Genomic DNA, 11085 nt, shown 5'->3' on the forward strand with positions numbered 1-11085 from the left:
AAAGGGATATGAATGCTAGGACCCTGGGAAGCATCTGAGGATTCTTGGTGTGCATGCATTCCATCCTTTAAGGTATCAGGACAGCTGGATTAGTGGTGAAAAAAGGAAATATATTTATTACTCAAGGTAAAGAGTTTAAGAGCAGGGTAGTGGGAATCTGGAACTCAGTGCCTGTGAGGGTGATGGAGACAGAGACTCAATATTTTAGTAGTATTGATATATATATATAAAATTTGGCATCACAATTGTACAAGACTATGCACCAAGTGTTGGAAACTGGAATTTGAATAGCTATGCAGTTGTGTTTTAACTGGTGTGGACTGAATGGGCCAAAAATGCTCTTTTTCTGTGCTTTAAATCTCTATGACTAGAAGTCCTACCAACATGTGATAATGGCACATTTTCTGGACAGGTTAGATTCCTGGTCAGCTATACAGTGGGAAGAACATTGGAGCCTTTAGTAGAACATTGAAACTTAGTAGAAGGAAATTTTAAAAAGTGTGCAAAAGATAGCAGCAAAGTTTGGGCAAAAGGGGTAGGTGGACGATGCACGAGGCATGGTTACTTCTGGAACCTATCCAACAGGAATGTCTGTAAGTGAGCTAATTGAAATTCCAGATAAAGGTCAGAGTTTTGTTGGTAATGGAGCAAAAAAGGTAAATCGAGTTTGCAAGACCAAAAGGTGGTCTTGGTCCACATGCAGATCGATGATTAACAGTGGAACAAGTTTAAGGGGATGAAAGGTTTTTATTTACACCATCTCGTGCTTCAGTAAATGCAGGCGAAACCTCAGCTTCTGCTTATGTTGTATCCAACCAAAATGATTACATGGCATCAGTCACACTAGCAATTCAAGAGAAAACTACACAAAGACAAGAAATTTTAATGGAAACCGTCTTTATTAAGTAACTTTTAATATCAGAAAAATAAAACTCTTATAATTCTCTTTACAGCAAATATATATCAGTGCTTTGGCCACATTAAGTTAAAGGCCCTTTATAAAATATATGGTTTTAAACTTTACTCAATAAATTGAATTCATTTCCCTATCACTTCCCTACATATACATAACAAACGAGGTGTAGTAAAATTAGCAAATACTAAATTCTATTGGTATGGTTTGCCTTGCTTGGTTTGTGATTTTGATAGAAATAGTACACATACTGGTTATCCCCTTGGTTTGTCAATTATAGTGTACAATGCAATTTCAAGGTTTATAGATACAAAATACATGCTCAGTGAACATTCGTTTCATTATCTATTCCAAGATGGCAACTAGTGTTAATCTTAATACTGACATCAACTAGTCTACAAGCAAAAAGTAGCAGTGAAGTTACGCATTACATCATAGATGCCGTCAAGGCAATTCTCATACTGAAAAATCTCGAAATAAAAACCTTTATTTTTGTAAACTTTGAATACGAAATGTAACTTTTCAAGTGGAAATAAAAATAAAATTGTTTATCTACTAGATGAATATATCTATATTTACAAGTACAGAAGTTAACTTGCCCTTGTTGAGTGGAGAACAAAAACCATTTTTGTATTGAAATAATGCTGTTGTACGGCAGTACGAGAAATGAAATCTACTAGACCATCATCTTCCCTTTTCAAGCAATTCCTCTGCTGCCAATTTCCGCGCCCCCACCCCACTCCCCCATTATCTGAAGGTATTGGCTATTTGCCAAGATTGGGATTCACAGGTGCTGATTACTTCCCATCATATCCAAGTAGCCAGCAACTGCACACAAGCCTCAAAACTAAGAATGTTAGCAGGCTGTTCAATGGCAGGAAATTTGGTGTTATGTAACCACAATTAGATGCCAACACAGCTGCTGAACTTTCAGCTAACTGGGGGATGTCACAGAAGTGCCTCAAAAGTGCCATCAGAAACCAAATAACTCACCACAGACACTGATCTTCCTGCTCTGTATGGCACAACTGCTCAAAATGCTGAGACATTAGACCTCCACACAGTTTTGTTTCTTCTACATTATTAAGCACAGGTTTATTCAAGTCAAATCAATTGATTTAAGTGATTTGTTGCCCCACCCACAATTTTCTTCTTACTGTTATGCATCTTGCTCCAGGTAGGTGGTGAGAATAATCTGCATTGCAAACCTATCCCAACCCCTACTCAAAGTGCAAAGGTACATTACATACATAATGCATTTAAACTTCTAGCCTGGTTGAAGAACAGAAGTTCACTGAACTGATGCAGTAAATTAGTTGTTCAGGACAAAACTTTAAGCCTCTAAAATTCCTTCCTAACAGCACTGCGGTGTATCAACTCCATATGGAGCGCAGTGATTCAAATGTGGCCGTTTACCACAATGTTTGGAATTAGGAACGAACAATAAATACTGACCTCGCCAGCAGTGCCCACATCAGCAAGAGAATATATTAAACATTTATGACTTGAGGACCAGGCTACATTATTCTCGAGAAGGTTTAAAATTTAGAAGCTAATTTGAATCAATTAAATCCAGAAATTGTAAGCACTTCTATTGGTTCACTTCTGTCAGCTAGAAATACCAAAAATAAAATAATTTACATCCCCTTCCAATTTGCTTTTACAACAATCTCACAGAATGAAGACCCTGAAAACAAAACTAAAAATGAGATCTGGGAAATAAAGAAGAATTGTACAGCCTTATTTGTTTCAGGAACTGGAATGCAAAAACCTCTAGAAAAATAGTAAAACTAAAAATAGTGCCAACCTACATTTCACAGTTTAAAGACAGCACCTCCAGCAAACTGTCGAATGAAACCTATCACAGTAAGTGTTGAGCACAGACCTCTCTGGGTGACCACGATGTGAGGTAAAAGGCCCATAGTCAGAGCTTCACAGAGATTGGAAACCAAGTCCTTTTTCTTGCAGAGAAAAAAATTCAAAGTCTGCAAACCCAACAACTCAAATTACTTAGCCAACAACAGCTTTTGGGAGTTTCATGTAAAGACAGACAATCTACACACTTGGAAGTTTACAAAATGCTTTATCTGAGAATATACAGTATACTGGGATTTTTTTGGGGCGGGTGAAAAACAAAAAGAACGAATCTTAAAGGAATCTATATTCTAATAGAGGAGCTGGCAAACGTCTTAAAGAAATAAGACAAGTTTTTAAAAAACAAACAGAAGACTATGTTATTTACCACTTTCGACTGCAGGATGCTCCTAAAAATGTTTAGAAAGCAAATTCCCTCTGTAATAAACCACTCAGCTGGTGCCCAGCTGTTTTAAACATTTAATGAATCTCCAAACTGCACTGTCCAATCTCTAGACAGAAGACATTCCCATGAAGTGGGTTTGATCTGATAAATTTGTATTTTGTAGTGACACTGATTTTAGACAGAGATGTTTGGTAGTATTTTGGAATTTTCCCAAGGAAACATTTAGTTAACATTCCAAATCATTACAAAATTAGATAGCATTCCATATTTTACATGTGGTGCCAACCTGATTTCGCATTAACCATACACTTCACAAATACCACATGCAAAACCTATTATTAAGCACACTAAAAGGAGAAAAGAGATTGAGCTGTGCATGTCCTGCTGCTGGAAAATCCATTATGAATCACAAATAAGGCTTTCGCAACTAACACTAATCAGACAGATGCCCATACAACAACTTGCTGTCAGAACGCAAAGCTGATCTTGGATTGTTACAGATGTAAATCAGTTTGACTTATTTTTCTTAGACTATAAATAAAAACACAATCCCTAGTCAACCATCTAACAAGTCTAGACATGCTTTTTATTGGCGCATCTTCCCAACCACCCCCCCGCCCCCAAAACTGGATGTACAGGTTTCATCCCATCCAAATTCACCATCTCTATAGAAAGCACTCCTTTCCATATATAAATTCTGAGAAACGCAAAGGTGTATTGCTGAATTCATTAATTAGTCCTATAATAACCACCTCAATGGAGCATATTAGGTCTCTGAACAGATTAAATTTCAGCAAATTATGTAATTCTCGAGAATCACTCAAGTATGGCATAAAGATGCCAAGTCTTTTATATATCAAAATGAATCCAAAATAAAATAATGCTGTTTTCCACAGGTCACACAATAAACCCAGTGCATCCAAACTAAGTAACATAGAAATGGTCCAATTAACCAACTGTTTTCCTCTCAGCAGCTATTAGTAGAGTTACTATTCAACAGCGAAGTTCACTGCAATCACTACTGCTTAAGCAAGCAGTAGCTCTACATAGCTAAATTTAAACACATGAGAGTCGTAATTGCTGGCATCACCTACATTTTAAAAAAGGTACCCTCAAAGAGCTACCAATTCGGGATGATCAGCACTTCAGTTGTGTGAACAGATCAGTTACCTTCAGTGGTATAGGATCAGTTAAGATATAATGTGGCAAAATCTTGGTAATGAATACAAGGTCTTTTTAAACTGGTAACCCGTAAATGAGATTCAAAAACTGCCAAAAAAACCCACTTCAGTTTCCTTAATGCAAGAATGAGGAAATTTTGAGGGTACGAAATGAGGCAGAATTGTGCACTTACTCATGGGTATAGAAACAGATCAGTTCAAGCTGAAGCTTAGTCATCCCTAGACAAATGACTCAAAAGGTTGCTGAAAGTTTGAAATCTTCAACAGCAGGACTTTGCAGCTACCCTGAAGGGAAGCAGCATATCATTGATTACAGTCCAAAGCCATTCAACTGTTCCATTAACAAAGTTCCCCCACAGGAAATGAGCCACAAATCTACAGAAAGTCTCTGGGAGCTCAAACAAACCTTGCAGAATGGATGCAAATTCCTTGGCTGATGATTGAGATCCCAAAATGGATAGGACAATTCCTCATTTCTCTCCTTTCTACCCCCCCTCTTAAAAACTGAAAACAAGTTGTTCCCTCATCTCAAAGTTAATAGGAGATTTCTTGGTTTTACCACACTGCAAATTATTTGTTTGCACATCCTGCACTTGGTCATCTTTAAGCTAGAAAGAAATAGCATGTATTAAGACACGTAAAACAAGTAATACAACACAAAGTTGTAAAAACCTGGTTCAATTTGGTTCTTAAATGTGTAATGCGAAATGTAGCTACCACAAATGCAATTTTTTCAACATTTCAAAAAATGTTAGGTAATTCAACATTAATCTTTTAACAGTGAAGGGGAGAGTAAGAGAGTGAACCTTTCATAACTCACAGTTACCAGCTTAGAATTACAAATCTCTAGTGGAAAATGAAATAAAACTGAATGTTTCATATCCATTACACTATTTCAAGCATTTTACCCCCAATTTAACCTTTAACTATTTTCACCGCTCTACTTAAAGCCCTGGATTGCGTCCTATGGTACCAGCAACCCTCTGGTATCTCATCCAAGTATGGCTATTGCGTGGAGTGAGGTAAGGGACGAAGAGGGGTAGAAAAGCAAGTCAACAGCCTGTCAAACTACTTGTTATTGGATATCACAATTTCCATGAACTACGGCCAGTAGTTTTAAACAAAGGGACAAAAACAACTGCATTGTATTTGCAGTAGAATCCTTACTGCTAGATTGTTAGATCAGTTAACTTGGTAGAGACTGGTAAATCAAACCCCAGGGGTGGGGGAGATTAATCCAGAACAAGCATCCCTCAAATAAAAGGTGATGCAAGTGGCACAATTTAAAAGTTTTAAAAAGCTCAAGGGCCACTTTCACTGTCAAGTATATTTTTAAATCCTGCATGTACATCCGCAAATAAACTGACCCACCCTGCTTGGTGATCCATGAAATGAGTTTGCCTAACAGAAAACAAAAAAGGTATTACCCAACTTTTAAAATTTACAGTAAACTCGTAGCCTAATCCTACGAATCCAACTACATAACAGTCACATTTTACCAATAGGAAGTTTTCAGACAAGTACCAACACACATTCTACCCTCCTTCTCCATCAATCATTCTACCCCACCCCTCCACCCACCCAAATGTCCATTAAGAGTAGATGCGAATGGCCTGAGTAACAGGGGTGTTGCACACTGGACACTTTGGATCTTCCTTGTCACAGATTCGGTTGGCACACTCCATACAGAAATGGTTGTGGCCACATGGCACCAGAGCTGCAATCACTTCACTTTCAAAACAGACCACACAATCACGTTTGCCCCTGGCCATACCAGAGCCGGACGAGTCGGTGGGTGAACCAGAAGTAGTGCTACCATTGGAGGAGGAGTAGCTTGTACCATTAGAGAAGGCAGAGATATATACTGGAAGCTCAACTTGACTCGCCATGTTCAAAGGGTCACTACATGGCCGCCTTGCAAGGGGAAACTCTATGTTTTCTATAAAGGTTGGTGATAGGCGAGGGGTAGTGGGTTGGCTGTCACGGGCTATTGTACCAATTGTCGACTCATTACCAAAGCCAATAGGATTTGCTTGTTCGAATGGACACCAGATCACAGACTGAGTTGTAGCTGGAAGAGAATCAAAGGCAGGCGATTCAAACCCCAGATCTTCAGAACTCATGGCTGTAAATGATTCTCCAAACCAGAAACCACCTGCACTGAATGGACTTGTTGGACTGAAGTCAGTCATCTGGTTACTTCCAAAGTAGGAATCAGTTGATCCACTGCCAAGAGAGCTCGAGCTGTCATTTCTGTAGCTAGACAGAAGTCTATTGCGGGTAGGAGGAATCGAGTTCATCTTCCCCCATGCAGATTCAAATCCACTGTTGTCAAAACTCACATCTGTGCCATTGGAATGGAAGTCATTTTCTTCATTGATTTCAATATAATTGCCTGTACGAACAGCAATGTGTGCTTCTATCTCTTCCCTGGCTCTATCAACATTTTCAGGCATGCCAGTCACTTCAAACACTGGCTCTTTATCACGGCTAGGAGTGACTATATATGTATGGGTTTGTTGTTGAATTCGCTTAATTGTAGCACCTTTGGGCCCTACCACCAGACCCACTACACGGTAGGGCACTCGTACCTGAATGGTGGTTTGCCCAGGTAGACTTGGGGTGCCAGGTACAGAGAGGCCAGCTAGTCCAGGTGTTGCCCCAGGCACTGCTCCATTTTTGTTTCTTGATGCACGTATCATTGAGAAGTGTTCTGCAGCTGAAATGATCTCTCTTTTAGCCATAGCAACATCCTCCTTTCTCCCAGTGACGACAAAAACGGGCTCCTCTCCTCTAACTGGAGTCTTGATGTAAGTGTTGGTTTTTGCTCTCAGGGCCTTGATTTTGCAACCTTCAGACAGTAAAAAGGATGGCAGGGGAGTGGAAAGAGGAAGAAAAAAAAAAGTTAGCAGATCTAAATATACAATAAGATAACGTTGTCTGCATTTTCAATGTATCAAAATTAGCTTCTCTCAAACAGCATTTCCTTTAATTTCTCACTGTATAATCTACTTAGAAAAGGCTTCATAACAGCCAAAGCAACAATTCATGCACAAATAATTGCAGTCCATTCCCACAAAAGGACACAAAGCACAGTTAATGCATTCAAATTTAATCACTTCATTTGGCCAGTATGAACAAGTGACAATAGAATCATGGGGAGAGATAAAGAGATTTTAAAAATATAAATATAGAACTATGATCTACAATGCAGTTAATATGTATAAAGTTAGTCGATATCTCTGAACAGGTTGATAAGTAAATAAATAATAGGTACAGAAGTAGATTCTTGCAGTGCAATGGTAGTGTCTTTATCTCTAAGCCGAGAAATCTGGGTTCAAGTTCCACCTGCCCCAGCAATGTGTAATTAGCAACCTGCTCAGATGTTATGAAAATATCTATATGTACAGAAGACGTGGGAATGCGACATAGTGGTAGTGCCCCTATTTCTTAGCCAGGTGCTCTTGGTTCAACTTCCACTTAACCCAGAGCACGGTCATAAAATATCTGAACATTATTATGATTTTTCAAAAAAATGTACGTGCAGAAGAAAGGGGCTCATGGCACAGTGGTAATGTCCTTACCTCTGAACCAAGAGACCTGGGTTGAAACCCCGTCAAGTCCAGAGGTGCACAATAACATCACTGAACAGGTTGATTAGGAAAATATCTAAGAGGAGGGACTGCAAGGTTCTTGAGCAATTTGACATTGGGAGTGAAGTGGTACTGGAGGTTTCAGCAGGCTTAAAAGTGGGCAAATAACCAGATCCAGATGAGTTGTTACATCCGATGCTGTGGATTGTGAGGGAAGAAATTACAGGGGATCTGACCTAATTTTTTCTAATTCCTCTCTGGCCACAGTTACCAAAGGACTGGTGAACAGCTAATGTGGGTAAACTTCTCAAATGTGGGTGGTAGAGATAAACCAGGTAATTACAGACCATTGAGTTTCACAACATTGGTAGGGAAACTATTGGAGAAAATTCCGAAGTAGAGAATTAGACAATAGGTGCAGGAGTAGGCCATTCTACCCATCGATCCTTATTTTTAAGCTGTGTCCTCTGGTTCGGGACTCACCCATCAACGGAAACATGTTTCCTGCCTCTTCACTTGGTCAGTCAAGTCCATTTGCCCGTTTTTAAGCCTACCAAAACCTCCAGTTCTACCTCACTCCCTATGTCATACAGCTCAAGAAACTTGCAGCCCCTCCTCTTAGATATTTTCCTAACCAGCCTGTTCAGCGATGTTATTATAGTCAGCATGGCTTTGTCAGAGGGAGTAGTTCAACTCTTGCAAGAGGCTAGATAAGCTTAGGTGGTTTTCTTTAAGAGAGAATGATGATGATGGAGGGAGATCGGATTGATGTGCAGCAGATTAGGGGCAGGACAGGGTGGATAGAAAGCAGTTGTTCCTTTAGTTAAGGGTCAATAACAAGGATGCATAATTTTAAAAAAAAAGGTGAAAGGCAGAAAGTTGAGGGGATTTGAAGTAAATTGCTTTCACCCAGAGAATACACCACCTAGGAGGCTGTGCATTCCAGATTCCCATCACCCTTTGAGTGAAAACAGTTTTCTTCAAATCCCCTCCAAGTAGACAGGCCCAGGGGTCTCTTCTGTATGAATCTTTGATTCTAACACTCCTCTGGTGATTGAGATTGTCCAGAGTTCCTCTATTCCACCAAATTTGATTTATTGCTGCTCTTGGATTTAATGGTATCTTCTAATGAGCACTGAAAAAATTATTTTCATTTCATCTGTCACATCTTTTTCCCCCATCATCAATTCTCTAGTCCGAATTTCTAAAGATAAACACTCACTTTGTTAACTCAAAATTTATAGAAATTCTTACTGTTTTAATATATATCTGGCTAGCTTTGTCATTTTAAAAAAATATATTCGCTGTTCAATCATCGAAACTGCCATCTGTCTGAAAGCATATATTGTGTATTCTGAAAAGATGAAGTGTCCTCTTAAATACCTACCACTGCAACTTAAATTTACCAATATATTTTAGCCAGTTCTGTTTTTATGCTTCATAATATTCCTTATTTCAGTGTTTAAAAAAAAGTCTTGCAAAACTCTGCCAATGCAAGATTTAAATATAAATTTTATCTGCTGGTACTTAGGGGTGCCTTCACAATGAGATCATTCATTTATCTTCTTTCATTGGAATCATGAATTTGATAATTCATGTTCTGCTAGTGCAGACCACTAATAGGCCACTGCATTGTATCACAGACTGGTCATGCAAAGGATGTACTGTGTCATTCCCCAAAATAGAGAAAATCCCATTGAACTAGGCATCTCTTGCATAAATTTTTCATCAGCATTGATCAAAAATAACTATCACCAACTCTGGCTCAAGTATATAAATGCCCATGGTCCTACTCTCATTCACCAAAACAATCTTGGAAGCAAAGATAACCATCAGCCTAATTCTCAACAAAAACACAGTCTTCATAAATATCTCTTGCCCTTCCAATAAACAAAGAACTCATGCGCCTTTGTCTTAAGGAGCCATTTGATAGCAGTATAGAGAGTGGTAGATGATCTCATGCAAGGGTCAGCCTCTGACTTAGGCCAAAGAACTCTTATACTTTCTACTTATCTGGTGTATAGGGAAAAATAATGACTGCAGATGCTGGAAACCAGATTCTGGATTAGTGGTGCTGGAAGAGCACAGCAGTTCAGGCAGCATCCAAGGAGCAGTAAAATCAATGTTTCGGGCAAAAGCCCTTCATCAAGAAACCTAGTTTGAGGGATCGTTCATCAGATTTCAAAAAAGTTTCTTCATGTACAATTCTTCAGCCACATAGTGCAAACAAGAAGTCATAAACAAAAGTTATAATTTTCTGATGTTAGATCATGCTGCAAAACTTAAAACAAAAACCAAAGAATTGCAGATATTGGAAGTCAAAAATTGCTGGAAAAACTCAGGTCAGGCAGGATCTGCGAAGAGAAAGTAGGTTAACATTTTGGGTCCAGTGGTTCTTCTGGCACTACCCTCTCTTCCCATCTTAAACTTCCTTTAGAAGTGTTCCTTTGTACCACCCTAGTCCTAAATTGGGGAATATAATCAGGGAAATCTTGCCAAAACTATACAAGGCAATAGTCAAACCACAACTGGTCAATTCTGGTTCCCCCTGTCAAAGTAAACATATAAATGGGGTAGACTCAGTGGGCTGAATGACTTACCTCAGTTTCTACATATTACGATTACAACTGATTTCAGTATTCTTATTGTCTCTATTGAAACTATTGTGTCGGCTGTGAACAAGTTGGTGGAAGGCCAACATATACAGCAAAGTACTAATGACAATAGAAGTATGACAAACCTCAGGAATGTTGTAAGTACATTATATGTTGCTGACACTGCACCATGCCTCTTTCCAGATGTGTAAGCACCTTCCTGTAAAAGTTCGCTAATGGAATAAGACAACTGCTTCCAAAACACCTGTTCTGGAAAACATTTAAAGCAGTTTTAATTTGTATTGTGTGGGGAGTATTTGCAATTTCCAGTGATATATTAGTCATACCCTCCAGTTTAACTGTCACTTTACTAGTTGCTCTGAAAAGCTGTTGTTGGAAAATGACAGTCACTACTTATGAGCTATTAAATAAGTTTCATTAATGCAGTTCTGCCTTCATATTTGCTAGCGGAGAAACTTACCCGAGGAGAGGGCTCCGTTGTCAACTGTGAAAGGAGGGGGGGAGAGAGAGAGAGAGAGAGAGA

At 38.9% G+C, this 11085-nt stretch overlaps 1 protein-coding gene across 1 annotated transcript in view; it reads right to left on the reverse strand.

Moving 5' to 3' along the window:
* Window positions 1–877: 877 nt before the first annotated feature.
* The window catches only part of LOC122564980 (RNA-binding E3 ubiquitin-protein ligase MEX3C), a 54257-nt gene continuing 44049 nt past the window's right edge, over window positions 878–11085 (reverse strand). Inside the window, exon 2 of the mRNA XM_043720601.1 lies at window positions 878–7205. Coding sequence (XP_043576536.1) covers window positions 5947–7205 — 1259 coding nt within the window. The 3' untranslated portion in view covers window positions 878–5946. The remainder of the gene's footprint in view (window positions 7206–11085) is intronic.

Source organism: Chiloscyllium plagiosum, chromosome 1 (genome assembly GCF_004010195.1).
Source record: "Chiloscyllium plagiosum isolate BGI_BamShark_2017 chromosome 1, ASM401019v2, whole genome shotgun sequence".
In the NCBI taxonomy this organism is placed as follows: Eukaryota; Metazoa; Chordata; class Chondrichthyes; order Orectolobiformes; family Hemiscylliidae; genus Chiloscyllium; species Chiloscyllium plagiosum.